Below are 21,642 nucleotides of genomic sequence, written 5' to 3' on the forward strand. Positions count from 1 at the left end.
CAAAACTTGAATCACTGAATTTTTTCAATGAATAATTTGAAAATTGCTCAACAAATCGAAAAAAATTCTTCATACGAAGATTCCCACAACAATTGGAACTAAAAATGTTGTAGCTGAAAATTTTTATCAAATATTTACAACCCAGAGGTGACTTTCACAGTAACGATGATATGTTACCAACGTTTTGTACGCGATAGATGTTGGTTACGATGAACTTCCATTACCAGCGTGGTCAGCTGCTTGGTTGATAATACGTCAAACTGCTAATATCTCCAAACCCGACAAACTGTTACGAAAAATAACCCAGGGCTGTGAGTTTATATACCTATACATGTTCAGTCAATGCTGGTAAAAAAATGATGTAGAAATTGCGGGTGGCAACTTGTAGTTTTTACCAAGGGTTTTGAGTTTTACCGTCTAAATATCGCATATTCGTTACAGATGGTCTTGGAACACAAATTATACTTCAAGAAATCGCAAGAAAATACATGCGTAATAAAAATATTAAAGATCTAGAGAAGGTATGTTTGTATTTAAACTGGGCATTTCTGTGATGATTTTATGCAGTGCGCCTGAATCTAGGCAACTGTACTTGAGTGCAAGTCGTAGGCGTAAAGAAAGTCAGGCAGTATAAAAGTGGAATTGGAAAACCGATTAATTCTGAATTTTTTTTTATGTCAAGTCGTCATACGGCAATTGTTTCCACACTTTTCGACAAGGCCGGCTCGAATTTTCAAATAATATACCATCTATCAAGCATCTGACAGATATCATTTATTTGACCAGCTTTTGATGTACTGCCCGTACTTCAACAGCTGCCATCATGTTAAGTGAACTCTTTTTTTTTCTTTCAGTTTATTTACAGACAAACAGACTCTGTACACTGAAATGTCTAGATATTTGGTACTATTTACTGCTGTACATATTTAAAGCAATGACGTATCCTACATTTTACATCGCATCAATTATATTTCACGACTGAGGAATTTATCAACTTAACAAACCTTGATACAATTAAAATTTGTCGATATAACTATGATATTCGCATCACCGTTAACGCAATGTCGCGAATATCATGGAAATTCAATTACACACAAGATATTTTACTAATAATATAATAATTTTCCAACAGATCTTGAGTAATGATCACATTCATCTTTATAATCTTTGACACTATCGAGAGAAACGAGTTCAAGAATGGATAAACTAAAATAAGCACGCTGAATGTGTCTTCCGTGATGGAACAAGACATGTTCGATATTTTAAAGGGGTTGAAAAGTCCGATTGTACGTACGTAGCGACTCAGCAAGTGTATAATAATAATTGATCATATGATCTTTGATTCGCGTACGCGCAGTCGCCGTAGGCAAATTCATGAATATATACCTACCTGCGGTTCGCCTGTCGTAGACAACTGAGCCACAGACAATGAGTACCGTGGAACGATTTAATCAAAGGCAATCCCGAGGCCGGACTGACCGATATCCAGAGTAAGGCGAACCGCGGTGATAGAAACGTTGCATTATGCTTGTACTTACACATGGAGGATAAACGTGCAATATAATTTTCAATTATCATCTCGTCCTTGTGCGGCGCGTGGTACAAAGTGAATGGTAATGAAGTCGCACAATTTTCGTTGCTCCGTTGCCAGGATTTACAAACTGAAATTATTTGCCGGTGCTCCAAAAGGCGTAATAAGTACCTCAGTCATTGGGGCGTGAATATAATTAGTCCAGTCCTCGTGCCCACTTCGAACCTTGAAGATACAATTATAAATCGGCGCGCTGGATTTCAGGGTTCTACATGTTATTGTCGTGGCGATTTTCTTTTTATTTTTCGACAATTTAACCACGACGAAAACTCGAGGCACAAAGCGAAACTTACGTCGGAGAAATAATTTATTCATTTGTATCTTAAGTTTCATTTGTTTCGCCGTCTGTTGTGCCCTGGTGATTATCACTTCTGGCAGTTGTTACAATTTTACGCACTACTTGTCATCATCGGTTGTAACAAGAGTGGGATATGAAATTGAGAATTAATAGAAAACGAAAAACAAATTGTCCCGGAACTCGATTGTGATTTAGTTTTTACTGTAGACTATTTCTGCGATGTTTCACAAATTGTAATGTTTTAAAACCTTTGACTAGATATTGTATGAAATGAACAGATATCTTAGAATTTTCAACTGTCTAGAGTAAATTAGACAGACGTCTGAATTACCATATCAAGCCGAAGTATATAAGTATATATAATATTTCAAACTGTCGGTTATACCTGAAACAGTGGTTAGTTACGTACAAATATAAGTCTTTTCATTTTCCATATTGATTTTATTCCAATAATTATTGTTACCATTATTATTGTTGTTGCTGTAAAAAATTTTAGGTATAGGTAGATATATCATGTATTACAACAAACAATATACTGTCATAGGATAAATTATATCTGGTATAATAATCATAACAAATTGTTGTGGTTATTTTGATGGGCGATTAATAATATGCTGCAGGTACGTACCTATGTACTGCATCTAACGTGTATTATACTTATGTCATAAATACATGGTAATATCACAATTTTCCGTCCATAAGACGACACTTGACACTGTTACATGTATAACAATAATATTAGCTCTGTCAATTATTATCGTATATTATTATGTATGTACGTATACCTATACCTATTACCTAATATTACAGCCCATGCGTGTAGGTTCTCCGATACAATTTTTTTTCTATCCTTCGTCGCAGTAAATAATTATACATATATTTTGCTCCAAATAATCCGATGAATAAATTGCATAAGAGATTCGAAAAGTCGTTTTTTACACTTTGAGGATTACCTGTTCGTCATCACAGAGGAAAATTCAATTCCCTCGGCCGTCGGTCTCTGCGCGATTATTCATATACATTTTCTATGATATGTGTCATTAACATTGTATATCACTAGTATTAGTGTTGTTACAGTTACGTACTATCGCAAAAAAAAGAATTCTCTACATTCTCGCAAATTTTTTTTCAAAACTATATCACTGATCGCACAGCCACGTGTTGTTTATGGATTGTTCTTTTTTTCTCTCTTTCTCTTTTCTTGTATTCGATGAAAGCTCCGCATTTTCCGTGTACACATATTATGATGATGAATGTTTAAATATAAGGCAAGCTGAGTAATTCCTACCAAAATTGGTCAATAAAAAAAAAAAGAGAACGAACATCCGAAGGGAACATGAATGTGCCTACAGCGCTTTTTCCTGAACTATGTAGAGCAATAATTGAGGTAGTGCGAAACGAGAATTCAATATTATCGTCAGTCGTACGCCGAAGACGTAATGTGTATTGCGTGTTGCTTTATGATATCCGATATGGTTATAGGTGGTACACTTAATTTGTAAGAAACAATCGGAGTGTGAAACTAGAAAAATTCTACAGACAGAGTATAGAAGCGAGTTTTGTTTTTTACGAGAAATTGCCAGAGCTTGGATTAATGTTCAGCATGAATTTCTCGAGCATAATCTTATACGATAATTGTAATTGTTTGGGAAAGATTATTCACGTAATTTGCTATTAATTATACAACGTGACTCGTATTTCGGTGATGAAAAAGTCCAAAATCGATACGCGTAGAGATATATCGTGTGTAAAAAATACAATCCAACGTATGTGCAAGTTTTTTGGACAATTTTCTTCCCGAATGATGATAATAATACAGTTTAATCGATTCGTAATTGACAATCCTGTCGCGTTAGTTGATTATCTTACATTTGCGCGTGAGTAACGACTGTTAATTTACAATTCCACTATCATTTACGTAAATTTTTGTCGCTTCAACGTCTATCACAATCGAGTCCTTAATATTTATACCAAATCGGCCGACTCATATCCAGCTCTCCCAAATATTACATCAATGTTGCCACAACTGAACGTTTCATACTTATCAAATATAGAAAAGCTGGTTCTGTTGTTACATCAAATATTTATGCCGTTTTTACTACCATCACTTGTCAGATCTTGGCTATTACCTGCTGCTGAACGTCAACTTCAATCTGCTGCTGATACGGAGGCAGCTGTTGCTGTGACTGTTGCTGTGGCTGTTGCTGTGGCTCTTGCTGCGGCTGTTGCTGTTGCTGTTGCTGCTGCTGGATTTTATAAAACTGCAGCAACTCCGCCACTGACAGCCTCGACATCTGATTAGTCTGTGCGCAGTTCGTATGGTTCAAAGACGCCGACCCGATTGGCGACGGTGTCTGAGCTTCCACCTGCTTTTCGCAATCGACGACCACGTAGTCGAGCCCTCGTCGCATGGCCTGAACCTGTTTAAGCTGCTGCAGAGCCTCCTCATAGCTCGGAAGACCGGATACTAGGGTGTACGAAGGAAGACTCTCCGTGTCTCCTCCTCGGCAGTCCGGGTCTCTCGATGCCGCAGCTCTTTGCTCCAGCACTGCAGATTGTAGAAGCATAGGGAAGAAAAAGAAAGGAACATGTTATTCTTGGTCGACTGTGAGGCCGAGTTGCGGGCTCAAGGAACCTTATTTACGTACTACGTATGTACTTTCGAAGCTTTTTGTACCGGAAGCATTCATTTAGCGTCAAGCTCTTGTCCAGACACTTACAGTCCGGTCAAATTATACGTACTTTAAGCCTAAAAAAAATTCTAAGAACAAAATTTTTGTACGTGGAAAGGTACGAGAGGTTCTCAAGAGTTTGATTTTCCATTATCAACCTTCCGAGATTGATCGTGAAAATATGCAGAGAGATTCCGTACGAATTAATACGAGATGTTCTCCTCGGGTGAGTTTTGTACTTTGAGGACAAACTATACGCGACTCCTCTGAATGCCTTTGAAAAGTTGGTCTAGTTTCTGAGCTTCTCGCTCTGCCGGAGGATCCAGACTTGCGATATATCTATTATGACTACATCGTCGTTGATTCAAATTTAATTCTGAATTTAAGTCAGGAATTCCAACCAGGGCAATACGTGCAGAGAAGAGAAGTACTCGTAAGGAACGTCGATTGTTGACAGTGTAGTTTCTACATTATACATTTGCGCATTGCCGAGTAATGAGATACGATTGCAGTGCGTAATGAACAAGCAATATCCCATAAATAGCTATACATACATCTATCCGGGTATATTATCGTACCTATATACGTACACTTGTAAATACGGGTTTCAATGGTCATGAAGGGTGACAACGACTGGGATATCGGTTTAGCAAACATGCGATTATGTCCTCGAATATTTAGAGATATATTTTATAAGAAGAAATCCGGCGGTAATTCCGATCTGATAATTTCTCGAAGGTCGATCGATTTCTCCCGATGGTGCAGTTTCCCCGTTAATTAATTATACCGACCCTGCAGCGTTACGACAAGGAGAGTATCAGACCTCCGGATCATGGATTCTGCTGAAACTTCTTGGAGTGCCCCAAAATATGGCGATTCTGACGCGTAGCTTTATCCATTATGTCGCTCTTCACTCCGATTAAAATTGATTACGTGTGAAACGAAACGTGTTGTGTATTTTTACCTATTATATTAACTTGTATCCTCATCGCTTCAAGTTTCGCTAAACAGGTCATTACAGATTCATTTTATGAACTGTGAGTTTTCGACAACCTGACGTAGTGTAAATCGAACGAAGAAAGGCACAATGGATGGAACTACGTAACGGAAAGTCCGTATCTTAGACCGAAGAAACACCCATACAAACTTCATCAGAATCTGTGGTCCAAAGGTACGATTCTCTCCTTTTGAACTCAATCCACATATCCCCTGTCTATGCCTGAATATTGACAAAGAAGGTCCGCGCTGATTACACACGAAAATATCAACCAACTGCATTGCCGCGTTGCAACGAACTAAAACGTGCAGAGAAAATTTTACGCAAGAGGATAGAAAAATAAACTAGTAGAAATTTATCTGTAGAATTTTTCAATTATCGCGTTTCAGAGATGTCGGATTTTACAGCCGTCGACTTTACCGACTGGCGGCGAAAATCGCGACGCTTCACGAGCGGCGTATTTAATTTCAAAAATCGCTTCTCGTCGCATTTCTTGCTCTTCATCGACTCGATGTAGCAAAACAAGAATCTGACGGCTTGCACATAGTTTTCCGCAGCTCGGTATTCACGCAATTCGCCTAAAACCATCATCCGTTCGTCCACTTTTCGACGCCATATCGGTCACGCTACGCCTGTGTTTTGGATCCCGATATAATCCGTGACATCAATAGACGCGTTAGAAAAGTGTTACAAACGCGAATACGAACGTGTACCAAACGTTCAGTTGTTCCAACTGTTAGCACTTTTGTTGCAGTCATCTTTTAGCACCGCCGACTGCGTGACTAGCTTAGCATCCTCGCTCTTGACACGACAGTTTGTGTTAATAGGACCTTGGTACGTAAAAGCGGCCCGCCTACGTCACTGGGTACTAATTGGTTATCCGATTCCAGTTTATACGGCAAAATATTTATCCAAACACGCGTTGTAAATTTACTTTAAAAATATTTACACACGGCAGGTTCAACTATCCAAAGTTTTACTGCGAGTTAAAAATTTCGCCGATATCGTCAAAAATCGACCACCTAAAACGAAAAAAGACTGGATCAATCGGTTTGTATAATTTGTTTCTCTACCGATGGAAGAAAAAATTATTTACATCAGCGACGAAAATACATTTGACGCGTATATCTCTGCAAGTCGGATAATTTTAATACGGATTATTGACTTGGAATATTTTCGAATTATTTCAAGATAAGTAACGAAAACCAATTGTGATTTCAGAGATAAGAAATTCGCAGACAGAAACGAGGACCGATATTTTCGAGGTACCTACTCACAATCGGACATACAGCCAACAAATCAATAGTTAGAGTGTCCCTATCGGACTTTGCACTTATCGGACTGTGTACTGTACTGTTTTTTCGTAAACAAGAATTTAACGTGATTCGTTTTCACTTACGAATAGGTATCGTTGTTATAAATGCGTTTGAAGTATAACGTTCTGGAGGCAACGGAATTTTCTCCAGAAATGTGACCAGCATTTTACCGATTTCGAGTTATTTGTTAAAGTTGCTTGAAAAATTCACCTAGTCATTTCAGTTATTGCCATTTTTACACGTACAATTACATACACGGGAGGGGGTAAAGAAAATAACTAATTATCTCTCGAAAAGAAGGAACAATGCGGTATATAAACGGTATCGTCCACCGTACAAATTTTTGTTTTTGATCGAAATGCGATAATTTGATACCACCTTGCGTCGCTACCGCATGGCTGCAGCAGGCCTGTTTAAAGAATCGACGTATATGTATAGCGTGTGTGAAAGTTGAGACACGTGTGCAGCGTATGTTTTTCTTTTAAACAAAGTAATATTTTTTCAATGAAAATAATAATACAACACGTAGCAGGACTTGATCGCGGGAATAATTGAAAACAAGTTCCAGGTTACACGTTCGAACAACTTCCTGCAGACAATCGCGCTCGATTTTCACCTGATAATAACTTCTGTACGCGTACAACAAAGAAGTATATACCGATCGAAATATAACGCGGGAGTATAATAATTTAAGTTAACTGTATGTACAAATTCGTACGAAGACGAGAGAAGCGGAAAAAGAAGAATAGAAATTATAATGAATAAATCATGCACACGTGTAATATGTTTAAGGTGTATGAAGGCGCGTATTGTGTCTGTATTCACTTCAATTACATTTGGCAATAGAATAAAACGGCAATCCTTCGTCTTGTTAATATAAACGTAGATATTACGAAAGATTTGCGCCCACCGCTGACGTAACGAATAATAAAAGGTGATTTAACTTCGCGACTCATTTCATTAACGTCCCCAGTAATTCTTACTGGCCCCGTTGAGGCGATTTTCCCATTTTAAAATGTAAATAAGCTGCAGAGATTTAAGTCGAGGGCGCAAGGGCGAGTCAAGTTTGTCAAATGCAAAACTCTTTCTTTTTTTTTTTTCTCTTCACGTTCCTGCTGGTCTTATAAGATACGCAAGAGATGATGAAAATTGAAATCAGAGTAACGAACTACGCGAAAGTCATACCGTCCAATAATAGTTATCTGTTCAATTCTATTGTTATACTGTGTCGTCAATTACCGATAGCCGTCACACGAATCTAACCGTCAATTTAATTTTGTGTCAATGTACAGTGAAATCACGTGCTGTGCTAGAAGCTACAACGTGCTTACTAGTAATATATATAAATTAACGATCATCGAAACAGGATCGAAACAATCAGCTCAAAGCATAGAGCCGTGACAAATTTCTTCAAATTCTCCATCCGTCACTGGTCACTACTGACTTTTACAGTTGAATTTCGTACAAGGCATCTAGAGGGGATAAAACAATTCAACGTCTTGGGTGAGACGTTGGATTAATATAGAAAACGCCTCGTATCGCCCGTATCGCCGATGTAAATAGCTGTGCAAGTATTGGAAGGAAAACAAAAAATTATTTTACTAGACATAGAAATAAACGAATTTCTCCGTCACCCTACAAGTGTTTTCGCTGTTTCTCATCTCAACACATGGGCTGCGGGTGCAAATACACTGAAAACATTTAAAATTATTGAGGTAGACTCGAAGAAAAATTGAATTTATCGCAAAATAAATACGGGTACCTTACATAAAATATTAAGAGAATATATAAGAATTAAATAAACTCGCCGACAGATCGATCGGAATATGACGATCGAGAAATAATAGCCGTATCCAAAGTTATATATATTTATTGTTAATTCAAATTTAATCGATCAGTAATATGTCATATTGCAGAGGAATTAATCAGACAACGAGTCCAATAGTCGATTTAAATTAAATTTTGCTTTTCAACTTTGCATTAAATTCGATCGGGATTGTATCGAATGAGAAGAAAAAATCGCTGGTACAAGTTAAATAATTGTTACAATCTATGACCACGCATTTATTCGATTGATTTACGATCTATTTTCACCGTAAGTTTATAAGATTCATTTCCACCCAATGGGATCCACGGCAAAGAGAGCATTAGCTTGTACCAATATGAAAAGAAAAACAAAAAAAAAAAGAAGAATAGGAATGAGAACGAGGAGCGCAATGGATAAGTTAAAAAACATTTTTTTTACTTTCCTCAACTTGCGGATTCTTCTCTGCTCGATTACACGAATCAAGCGAGGCGTAAAAGTTTCTATACCGCTGTATATGAATATGCGCGGGTGAATTGATCAGATTTTCGTTTGAATCGGTGGATAATAAAATAGAGCGAAAAAGCATAAGGAATGAGAGATACTTGCGAGACTCCCGAGATGTGAATAAATGGTGTTTGTCGAGATTCAAGAGAGCGATGCACTCTGTAATCAAGATTTGAGAATTGCGCGTCAGGTTTGTACAGCATCACACGAAGAAAATACACAACACTCCGCGTCTCGTTGAAGATTTAAATTCACCGCGTTGCGGCTGACGAAATTTACAGTGAAAAAATAACAATCAAGAGCAATTGTAATTAACGTGACACATAGTCACGGATCAGATTCAATTTCAACTGTCCTGCAGTTTAATTATCACGCATTTCGACCTTAGATTTTAATATCCCGTTCCTGTTATTTCACCGAATGTGTATTAATGATATGAACGTTATCCTGAGATTTGAAATTGGGGTTAACACACGGTAGAATAAAACAAAGATTAGAAAAGCAAACAAAAGATTACCTGCAAACGCATACAAATATTATCTTCCTAAATTATTATTACATACGTCGTATACAGAATTACTTTTTATAACTTTAGTCCTGTTAAATTGATAAATCCTTATCAAACTCTTCAGGTGCAATGCAGCGTTTACGCCAAACAGTTTTTTGTAGTTTTTCTTTTTTTTTTTTTTTTTTACAATCTAAAAAATCCCCGATCAAAGTGCCGTGTGAATTTAAATGTGGAGCTAGAAACTATGTAGTAAAATTTCGTGACAAATCGTTGGAAAATAAAGTCACTCATAAGTTGTAAATCCACAACAGATATCAACGTAGGCTTGACTAAACGGATAAAGCACGCTATCGGAATAATTCTGGCAAATGCTCTTAACTGATAAGCTGTAAAGAGGACAGTTGTATCTTAACTCCTGGAATTTTAATTTCTTTTAGAGATAGCGCGAGACACAAATAATATATGCATGGATTATATCGGTCCTAAATGCGCAAAATTTGCCATTTAAAAAACATCGAATCGAGGCTCCTGAGTGGGTGAAAAACATTCGTATGCCAGTGCAGCTGAAAAGATTCAGAGATTGTGAAGTGATCGTAAATTTTCTCTTTTACTTTTCCTTGTACCAATCGACCAATACATGTTTCAAGAATATATCAGACGTTATCCGTGTAAAGTTCTAAGCTAAATATTAATCAAACACTGTTATTGCCGTTAAGAAAATAGCCGTTATTATCAAAACCTCATGCAACATCGTATTCTTTGTCAATAAAACGAAATTATTTATTCATTTATTCAATTTATTTACTTCTACCGTCGTCTTCGACTGGTTCTAGAGTCTGCGAACGTTGCTGTCGCGTAACTCCAGGTTCAGTGTAAACCGGAAATGAAATTTGAATGGAAAATTACAGGATCAATCGGGCGTCGTGCGAACCGGTCCGTTAAACCCACTTGTGCAAATCTCATACGTCTTCTATTGATGTAAAAATATACAATACGTGAAAATTACGAATTTCATTTTCCAAGTATAATAATTGAAAACTCGCAATAAATTTTCAACCACGTTACCGGTCCATCATCCTAGTTGCGTGATGTTATGCAATATTCTCAACGCACTTTTACATACTTTGAATCGAAATATTTCACGTAGATTTAATACTCGGCAGCTATTTATAACGTTAGTACAGCAATAAAAAATAACATCAAATTAATGTATCTGCAGGCAAGCGTATAGGAATGCCTATCCACCATTCAATGAGAATTCCGATAATATGGAGGAGGAACAGACGCGCGTCTGGGGATATAATTATTTAGCAAAAAATCATTACGTAAGACGAATTCACCCGGAAGCGTAAGATGTAGACGTATACGTGTGTAGGGACATGAAATGCTTCGGTCACATTTAATTTCGTAGATCCTAAATCTAATTTAAGTTATCGTTATAATTCGTCAATTTTTCTAACTTGATCAATGCGACTCGTAAGCATGCGCAAGTCACTCAAATTTAACTGAGAACAATTTCGGTTGAAAATTAGTTCAAACCGTGACTCCGTTGACGAATTTAAATTCATGCCAATAAATAATTGTACATACGAGAGAAAAAGGTGTGCGATTGAAGATACGGTAGAAAAATCCGTCCACAACCGAGAAGGAATAATTCTTTAGTTTTCCCCTCATCTCCGAAACAAAGAATAATAATCTGTTTACGTATTACTCGACGATATGAGCGTAGCGAGCGAATTTAGCATTCCGATCACGACATATTTATACCGATTTACGAACGACGAGAAACTCCAAGGTTGGTTTACGCGCCGTTGACGAGCGGCTGTATCGGCGTCGTGACTTCCGCTTACTGAACATGTCGCGATGTCGGCTCGAACAGCGAGAATCCTCCTTTACTCTTAAGGCTTTTTCAGTAATAGGGACAGGTTTTAATCCCGCGGTTGTTTCCATGTTTCTGATCTGAGTCAGGAGCAGTTTTCCCAGAAAAATCATGCGTACGGATCACGCGTATGAGTTGTTTTCCAAACAAATAGACTCACTCAATCTTTCAGGCCAAATTTGCGCGTTTCAACGTAAGAGGCAAGGAAACATTGGTTTTCTCTTTATTTCCTTGTTTTCCAGCACTGCTCCTCTTTATCTCGATTAACGCGATAACAATAGCGCTCATATCTTCTTCTTGCAAGCAAAAATAATATACTTCTCTTGCTCTTCTTGTAATACGTGAAAAAATGAATGAATACAGTTTAAATTTCGACGGTTTTACCGTTCTTTCGTAGCACAATTCGGGAAAGTTACTAATATAGGGAGAAAAAGTGTGTTGCGTTCGCTCAGTCGGTAAGGGTAGGAGTACCAGACACCCTTAAGAGATGAATTATACGTGTCTCGTATCTAGAAACTGGCAACGAATGACGGAAACTCAAAATAAATCAGCGAACGTTCAATCCGATCTACATTCGATCGATCGTGAGAAATAATGAACGCTCAGTCAGCCTCTCTCAGGTTCCTTTGTGGCCATCCTCCGGAGAGAAACCTTGCCTCGTGAATCACTGATTGCGAGCCAAGCTTGGCGGTGAAGCCGAGAACGCCGCACGCAGCCTGCGATTACAAATTGATGATTAAGCGACAAATGTTGGATTCTTGTTCATGCGACATTCGATCGGTTATTGTGCAATCGGTCCGAAGCATACCGGACGATACGAACATGGGCGGGCTAATTGCCTACTACTGTTTTCAGGAAGAGTCGTCGCAGATTCCCTGTAGACTTTGCCTGGCTTGGGCCTCGCTTCCATGCGAACAGCTATGGAATTATTCATGGATGTGGAAATGCTCCGCCGATGGGCGCTAAAGTCCGCGTTGTAAGAGAAGTGAATCTCGCTACTTGGTTAGCAGCCTTTTTCTTAAATCTCGTTTTCAGTAACGAGACTCTTTCGCTTGTAACAAATATTCGTATTTTTTTTTTCTCATTTCACTTTGAAAAAAAATAAATTGTGAAAAAATTAAAACGTCTTTCGTTCCAGTGTGGATCTGAACTAACATAGTCAACGTTTTGTACCTACATTGAGAAAAATATTTAGTTCCAATGACTCTTTCCCAACTGGTTGGTCACTTTAGTCAGATTCCGCGACAACTGTGTAACGTATTTGGATCAACTAGGTATCATCTGTATTATTACCTTGCTTAATCGCGTAAACTATGGTACAAGAGCAGTTTGGTATATTTTTTTACAGATGAATTTTCACGTGGGCATTCTTTCAGTCAGCTATCTAATTCTAGTTGCTACTACTTGTAATGCCTCTAATTATAATCGTCTCTGACGATGAGCTTAAACGACGAACTTTGTTTGGTTAATGCTGTCATATTTTATCTTGTAGAAAAATGTGAGTAAAGTTGGATCAACGGTGTCAACGGTAACGACGACTGAATGCATGGAAAACATACATACGATTATCCACAAAAAAAAAATAGCTGACTAAACTGCTCGGAATGGTAAAATCAGTTGTAGAGAATAGTGAAGTCACCGATTTTCACAGTTCAAATTCCTACTATATATTTGAATAGTCAGATACCCGAAATTCCTTCTATCATCGCGTCTCAAATACCTTCGCAAAATTGCTCTCTCTCTCTCTCTCTCTCTCTCTCTCTCCGTTTATTAATTAAATGCACAATGAAAATACCCATTTTGAGTATAACTGGGTCGAATAATCCCCCCAAACGATCACTCAAATATTTGTGCTGTTTAATTCGGATGCAAGCAATCGTTGAACGTTTCGTGGCAACGCGCATCTACCCGTACAGATTTCATTCGCACAATCATATTACACATTAGAACACATGTGTACTCGGTGCAGAATTTCTCGCAATAAATCCCGCTCTATTTGCCAAGATCAAAATTAAATAAACCGAAAAATGCACGTGCACAGATAGCGGTAAAATCAGGTCACACACCTATAACACCTACATTCTGTGTTTATGGTATCATTTAGCATAGAATCGAAGTTACAAACATTGTTTAAATCATTTCGGTACATATATGCATATTATTACATATCAACTTCACGACGTTTGCTGCACCCACGCGACCAAGGAAATATTTGTCTATCGTTAGACGAATATGCGACTGCGGATGGTTGTCGTCTCCTTTTTAAATTGTACAAATTTTGTCGAATATTTCACTTAGGCAACGGATGCAAATGTTCCTAACAGCTCAGAAGTCCGCCCGCGAATTTATATGCCATACGATATACGTTATACGCTCGTTTACTCGCCCCGCGTATATTATGCCTTATACTTGCGGCATTGAACTTGCAAATACACAATATAGCTGAGTCAGTAAGTTGCTACTTATAACCACTGACATAAATACACGTCATTTATATAGGCGGTGACCCCTTTTGTTAACTTCAATAAATTTTACCTCGCATAGGAACGCGAGTAATTAAGCATACAAAAAATCTCCAACGGTCTCATAAATATAAAACGGGACGGGTGTTTAATTAAAGGGAATTTTATACGTCATTAGTACGAACCTGCGAATCTTCGGATGCTTTGCGTATACGATATAATATATACCTATATACTCGATCGTGCCGAGAATTGCCAATGATTTTTGACACTTTTTTTTTTTCTTTTTTTTTTTTGTTCCTCATTCCCAGTGCAGTGGGTGGACGTTAAATCGTAATTATGTCGGATCGGGCGTCTACGAATGACGCTAAGCCGCATATAATATGGAATATATTACTTGGACAAACCTGATTCGCATAAATTGCATAAATTTCGGGAGTTCGTTGTCCTTCGGCGGACGCACCTACGCCGGAAGTCCGCGAAAGGATCGCACGCGCGAAATTCTACGGTCGTGTAATCAGATTGGCGGGATATCCGAAGACGGTTTACACGCGGGGAATTAGAACTAATTACGAACGACACTATACAGTTAACTTACAGTCATTCGACTGCTAGCTTGGGGGCTCACCGCTATAATTGCTTTCACGCTTGACAAACCGCTAATAATTACATCAGTGCGAATAAACGACGAAAACGGTAAGTCCACCACCATGAATATTCTCGCAAGTGAAGAGGATCTAGTCATTGCTGTTGAAGAAAAAAAGAGAAAAAACAAACCGAAAAAATCGAATATCTCGGAAACACGAGAGCAGAAAACATTCATCCAAGAGTTGTGAGAAAATTTAAACAAACGTAAATGCTATTCTACGAAAATTTCAAAACGTAAAATTACGCCGAACTTGGATTTTTGAAAGTTACATTTATTACGAAACAATACGAAGAAATAAAGTCCGATCACTGTTTCGCAGCAGAGAATTGGATAATTACTGTTTCCTTGAAAATGTATTTACAGAATTTGTCTTTCTGGAAATTCGAACAGCTCATCAAGGCGAGAGTAAGAGATAAAACTGCAAGGAAAAAACGGGAGGCATCGGGTTATTCGATAAAATATACTTCGTGAAATGAAGAATTTACTGTAGAATCGTTATGCAGAGTAAAATCGGTTACATTTACGGTAAAAAATGTTGACATGTACATTTTATGTATTTTTTTTTTTTTTTTTTTTTTTTACCAAAAACCCCGAGTTCCCCCACTTTTCCTGCAGTTTTCAGTAAAATCTGCTCTTTTTTTTTCTCCACGCGAAAGACGGTCTAATTTTCATCCAAAAATAGAGTGAAACCTGGCGCTTGGAGTTCGTTTGTTTCTCCCTTTTCTCTCACCGTGTCGTTTCCACTGCTGAAACTTGTGGTAGAGCAGACAGGAACACATGCAGCAGACGCAGCTGAGGACCATCAGGGTGAGTACAACGCCGATCCATACATCGGCAAGAAACTGCTCGTATTCGGTCTCGCTCATTTCCCTCTGGCTCTCGAGCTCCTGGACGACTTCCGACACGACCTGAACCAAGGTCAGGTTTTCATCGAACGCGTCCTGGGCCGAAGAGCGACGATCTGCGTTCTCCATTACGAACCGAGTAACGTTGGTCCCACCGTGAACGGACATTATCACTTGCGTCCGAACGATATCTCGATCTCCGTAGCCTCGCTGATTTTCACGGTCAGGATCCAAAGTCGGTTAGCGCTTTCGAAAAGCTCGGATTTCCACTGCTTCCAGATGTTTTGTTTCAATTTAATACCCGAAAATTACGCTACTTCGGTGTGTTCACCTTTACTCAATCTTTGCATTATTATACCCGGATAATTGTTGCTCGTTCAAGTGTTCGGTGACACTGTGATCATTGCTGGATCAGGGGTTTAACGCAGCTTATTCGTACAACGTATACACACGCCTACACATAAGTGCGCACCTTCGTTATGACAGTTGACAAACCGACGTCGTCGTCGTCGTCTTTCCCTGGGTTTATTTTCAAGCTATGACGGATCCCAATCGGATCGCCTCTGCGTTTTACTTTTAATACTTTGTTGTTGTTGTTGTTGTTGTTGTTATTATCGTTGTCATTGTTCTTATTAATATTAACTTCGCGCGCCGGTTTGCACTAATGATTTCAATTTTTAAACGTGATAAGTATTCTGCTGAATTTATATACAACGCGTCGAGCAGTAAGCGCGCAAATGACTGGAGATATTGACAATTGTCAAAACTTTCGGTATCACTTCAACTATCTTCGAATACCAGTGTGTATTAATAACTGGAATTGCAGCTCGGCACTTTTGACACGTAGAAATATTCGTTTGAATAAAATTATCGTTTATAGTAGACTTCGGACAATAAGCGAGATTTTTACTACTTGTAGATAAATACATTCACGTCGTCAATCCACTTGCACAATTTTTCCAACCAGAAAAATACCTTCCCGGTAAGAAAGGGGAGCAAAAATATATGGGAAATTTGAACAGCTACTTTGGTACTTTGGCACTTTGATTTTCAATCCTCGTATTTAACGTATATTTCCGCTTATCTCGTTGCCCGCAGTTTCTTCCCATAATATTAGTCACCGATATACGTATACGCAATGTGATTTCGGAATTCGGAGAGGCGTTGCGCTCGATTCCACCCTGCGCATCGTTATCCGGGATACCGAATGTTATTTAAAAACTTGCCCGTCGGTCTATACGCGATACTTTTTAACGCCTGACCACGATACCCTGACGGCTCGAGTCTCGCCGCGATTCTGAGCTTCGCGGGCTCGAGGCTCGCTCTGATATACGTACAAGGTGGATAATTGCGGCTGACACGCCGACTACGACCTACACATGCGGCGTTACGCTTGAATACGTGGATGCTCGGTAAATAGTGGATTGCGGCCTCTTTGGAGACTTCGGAGGTACAATCATCGGCTGCGAGACGTATTTCGACAGTGGCGCGGAAAACGATGACGATTTCCAATTTTTTACTAATCGGTATAATTCTGTGGCTCGATGCGGTTGAAGAAATTTTGACGACGTTCTTTGCAAGCGAATTCGCGATCTTCAATCTAGTTTCTGTTTGGAGCACGCTTTGAGTAAATACATTTTTTCGGAATTTCAAATTTTTTATAACAGTCACGAAGTACGAAGTACGTGCTTCGGTATGTAACGTGTACATCGACACGGTGGGTGTTGATCGTTAATTTTTTACAACAACTTTATTTCACTCGTTCACAGTATTACGTGCATAACTAATCAACATTTACAAAACGTGTTCGGTGATTCAAAGGCGATCGACGTATTTAGCTCTTTCTAAATCCTCCGCTAACGATCTTTCACCTTGTTATAGTACAGTGTCGAATCTCGAATCGGCCGGTATTACATTAAATCACACCTATGTAATTATTGCGATTCAAATCCGTTTGGCAAAAATCAATTCCTTCCTACACACGTCCGTGAATTCGATCATTGACGCTTCGCAAATATCGTCGTTGAAGACCTTTCTCTCTGTCTGGTGAATTTCCATATCACGCTTGTCGTGACCGCTGATTCCGCATCATTGCTCCGCGGCGAAACACTGATCTCGCAATTGCGAGTCGAGATCAGAAGCCAAACAGTCAACGATGAGACTGTCGGTAAAATAAATCGAGCTTTCTGATCTGGAGAGAATTTTTTACTACATTCGTATTTATGTTTTACACGAAGTTGCAATATTTCGTTCAAAAACATCACGTAAGGCGTGAAATTTATTGCACGTTTGTGTTATCCACTCGGAACTTGCAGATAGCGCGACACTATTTCACCTGTCATTTTTTTTTTATTTATTTATTTTTTTTTTTGCCACCGCGAATATGGGTATACAATACATAATGACATTTACTTCCGGTATCGGACTGTATGTAGCGCACTATTCAAACTAGGCAGCTAAACGAATAATTTATACGAATATAGCTACACGTTTTCCAAAGTAGTAGACAATAATGTGTTTTAAATAGAGCTGAAAAATGTTAATCGACTCTGACAATCGGAATAACTTCAAATGGGAGCTGTAAAGTTGATAATTTAGAAACTAAACTTTTTTTCCTCGATTTTTTTCGCAACATTCAACGAATTGACCGTGAAATTCTCATGCTTGTAAGTTTGTTCGCTTAGACGAAATAAATATACAGAAAATGTTTAATATCAATCACCTCCAGTCTCAAACAAATTGAAAAGAAGGCTAATGTGAGTTGGTGTAGGTGATTATAAATCAAGTGTCTATCGAGTCGCCTAAATTAAAGTATCCATCCGAAAATTCAAGAGCTGTTTCTTGACTTTTTGCCACGATGTAATTAAAGTTTCATTTTATCTAAATAGGTTTGTGAATAGGAGTTATTTCAATTTTCAGGTTGTCGCGGACGTTCACAAAGTGGATCACACGTACAATCATTGCGTATTGCGAAATTATGAAGTGTAATTACAAGAGACGGCAAAAACGCTCATCGCTCACAAATTACTATCGGATAATAGGTGAGCTAGTTTACGTAAGCGCGTAGACAACGACATGTTATAAAATGTAAGAACGGGCGTACAAATTGCAAGCTAACGCAATTTACCTGAATTATTCTATCGGCCACAACGCGAAATGAAGAACATTGAAAAAATTAATTTTTTTCTAGACTTTCGCCCGTGATCTATTAACCGATGACTACTCATAATCAACGGTGTATGTGTTATTAATTGTCAAATGTCGTCAAATCTAAAACTGCATTCGGATTGTCGTTGGTACAATGTTGTTGATATCATATTAACCAGAAGATGTAAAGTTTGTCAGAAAAAATGAATCGATTATGCTGTATAGCGTAAAATTCTGTAATTTAAACCAATATTCCATCCCGTGGAAATGAAAAATAGTCTATCAGTCAAGTCATAAATAATCTGCAGTACCAATCCAAGGGACTATCATGCAATGATTTTTTTAAGTGCATGCTGGCATAAGAACATGTGTAATGCACATACCCGTACGCATATCAGATGACACTATTCGTATCTTTGTTGTTACCATCAATCGGAAATTCTAAGATCATTATAAGCAATTTTCCCAGTGGTTTTTGCTGTTCAAACGATGAGGTTGTTCAAACAACGTTTGATTGTTCTTATTTTTTAGTGTTTACGTCACAATTTACTGCAACATCTTTGATTTCACATAATTTAGAATAAGAAATTAATGATAAGGCAAAAAAACCTAATCCCTCAGTGGACCAGGGCTGACCTTGTGCATTCTTTCGTGTATGGGATAATCTACCAACTTTCGCCCAATCGTATCGAATTAAACAAAAACCCATTTTCATTCAACTTTAAAAACTTTTGGATGTACACCAAAGTGACTACTGTTACACATAACGAAAAATGTTCAATTCATTTCAGGGGTTTCGCACTTACGTATGGCCTGAGCGTGTAAAAAATCGCGTTTCGTTCTGCAGTTCCTGCGGATATAACTTGACTCTGAAAAAGCGAAAAAGGAACCTCGAATTAATTTAGCAAATTGGATTTTCAGTTCGCAGATAAATTATTACAGTAGTCTAGTTCTATATTTATTCGCCGCATGTTACTCGATGACAAAAATTAGCTGAATTATCAAACAATAATTAAAATATGTTTTCTTACCTCCTCCGGGTTGCTCCACCCTTTACATGCAGTAGTTCTCGTAGCATTTCCGGTTGTATGGAGCAATGGTGATAAACTTGTCACACTGCAACAAGAACATAGTAAAATATTACTTGCACAATGTATTTGGATCACATTTCAAGTCACTACAGACCGTTGTGTCAAAATAAGTTACTTGCATGATATTTCAGTGGTTCCTGATTTATTTATAAATGAACTGCAGAAATTAATTAATACTAGAAGGCTAAGAAAATAAGCACAGATATTGAATAAATGCATAAAATTAGTGAGCAGCTAAAATCATTTACGATGAAAAAGGACATGGTAATTAAAAATCATATCGAATATGTACCTTTCAGTTTTAATCACTGCATATCGTGTGATTTAATTTTTAGTTTGTTGTCAGAGATAGATTGATTGGGTCACGTCCTTCGGATCATCGCTGCATGTGGTTAATAGTGCTGCAATAGAGTATACCCCTGTGAACAGGCAAGAAATATCAACATTTTATTAGTATTTGTTTTGCAAAATTAATATATAATACGTCGAAAAATTACTCTGTTTTTTGTAAATATAATGAAGGATCGAATACCAATCAATTTCAACTAACTGGCAAATTTCTCAAATTAAAACAAGCCCAAAAGTATAACCAAGAATGATCTCAAATGTGTACCTGTTTCCTAGTCTTTCACAAAATTGCGGCTTGTTCACCATCTGCATTTGTTTTCCAACATCGTATTACCGGAGTCACCTTGATGCGGATACTCGTTCATTCTCGCAGCAGTTCAATTCTGTAATTAGGTGAAAAATGATAACAAAGCCGATTCTTCCTACTTTCAAATGCGACCTGGAACATTTCTCTACCCCCTTTTTGGCTGAGATATCTAACTTTTTGATACTTATCGAAAATTCGAAGCGATCCCGAATTTCCGAACTAATTTCGCTAAAAGCTGAAGCTGTACAAAAGGATGAAAATTTGATACACGAAACTCACCTTCGATGTCGTAGGCTGTTTTTATTTCGGTAACTCGGTTCTTTTATGGGCTATACGTTGCATGCAATACCTACACTGATCGAACAAGATTGCACAGCCTTTTTTTTTTACCATAAGGTTATGTCCCGCATAGTCAAAGTCTGTATCTACATACATAGCGATCTGAATTCTCGACATACGGCTTGCGTAGCTTCACTACGGCTGCTCGGAAGCGACTGACACCGCACTGCGCTCAGATACGGAAACTCCATGCGAGATGCGTAGAACGCGGTCAGATGTTTGAAAAATTGCCGTTTCACGTGGCGTCAGGCGTCAATTGAAATTTTCTGGCGACTTCCAGGCGAATAAAATACGTCGACCGAAGATGGATTCTGACATTCCTAAGAGTCCAATTAGTGGAAAGAGTCCTGAAAAAACGAGCCTGAGACCAAAAGTTTCCGAGCTCCGAAAATAGCAAACAAAGGAAGGTTAACCCTTTGCAATTTTTTGATCGAAAATTGACCGATTTTGAGAACTACTTGAATCAATTCTCTGATGCAGCATATCGACGTAATTTTGCGAGAGGAATCGACTGCGCGTAGTCCGAATACATTATCATCTACTTCGTTATGCTTCTTCATTTTCTTCATTTTTTCACACTTTCAATTAACAATCCTAGATTTTTAAATTCTTCGAAGAAAAATGTAATTGAGATCCGCTGATCTAACCACGTCGGTTTCGACGCGAATTCGAATCGAATAAACTTGAACACAAACGCATTCTTAATTTAGACAGAAACTGTACCAATTTCGTTTTAAATTACTTCGACGCGTAGGAAATATATTACAATCAATGTTAAAATAAGTTAAAACGTTATCATTAGATTTGAGGTTACCGAATGCCATGTTATTAGAGAAGCAAAGTTGTTATATCAAAATTTTTGGTGTTTTTTCAATTCCGAAT

General features: G+C 38.1%; 1 protein-coding gene across 3 annotated transcripts; it reads right to left on the minus strand.

The window, feature by feature from the left end:
* Nucleotides 1–1,480: 1,480 nt before the first annotated feature.
* LOC124211709 (uncharacterized) lies at nucleotides 1,481–20,925 on the minus strand. Of its 3 annotated transcripts, XR_006881502.2 has the most exons (7): nucleotides 20,855–20,906; nucleotides 20,701–20,770; nucleotides 20,380–20,497; nucleotides 20,059–20,185; nucleotides 19,707–19,791; nucleotides 19,482–19,544; nucleotides 4,298–4,437 (listed from the first exon to the last, which is right to left on the minus strand). XR_006881502.2 is itself a non-coding variant. In XM_046611047.2 (2 exons), exons 1-2 carry the CDS (start codon nucleotides 15,694–15,696, stop codon nucleotides 4,001–4,003), a joined length of 720 nt encoding a protein of 239 aa, XP_046467003.1. In that variant the 5' UTR covers nucleotides 15,697–16,216; the 3' UTR covers nucleotides 1,481–4,000. The 3 variants fall into 3 exon arrangements, 1 of the variants encoding a protein (XP_046467003.1); XR_006881501.2 differs by having other exon boundaries at nucleotides 20,701–20,925; XM_046611047.2 differs by lacking the exons at nucleotides 19,482–19,544; nucleotides 19,707–19,791; nucleotides 20,059–20,185; ... (1 more) ...; nucleotides 20,701–20,770; nucleotides 20,855–20,906 and adding an exon at nucleotides 15,414–16,216 and having other exon boundaries at nucleotides 1,481–4,437.
* Nucleotides 20,926–21,642: the final 717 nt, after the last annotated feature.

This window comes from Neodiprion pinetum, chromosome 2 (assembly GCF_021155775.2).
Source record: "Neodiprion pinetum isolate iyNeoPine1 chromosome 2, iyNeoPine1.2, whole genome shotgun sequence".
Lineage (NCBI taxonomy): Eukaryota > Metazoa > Arthropoda > Insecta > Hymenoptera > Diprionidae > Neodiprion > Neodiprion pinetum.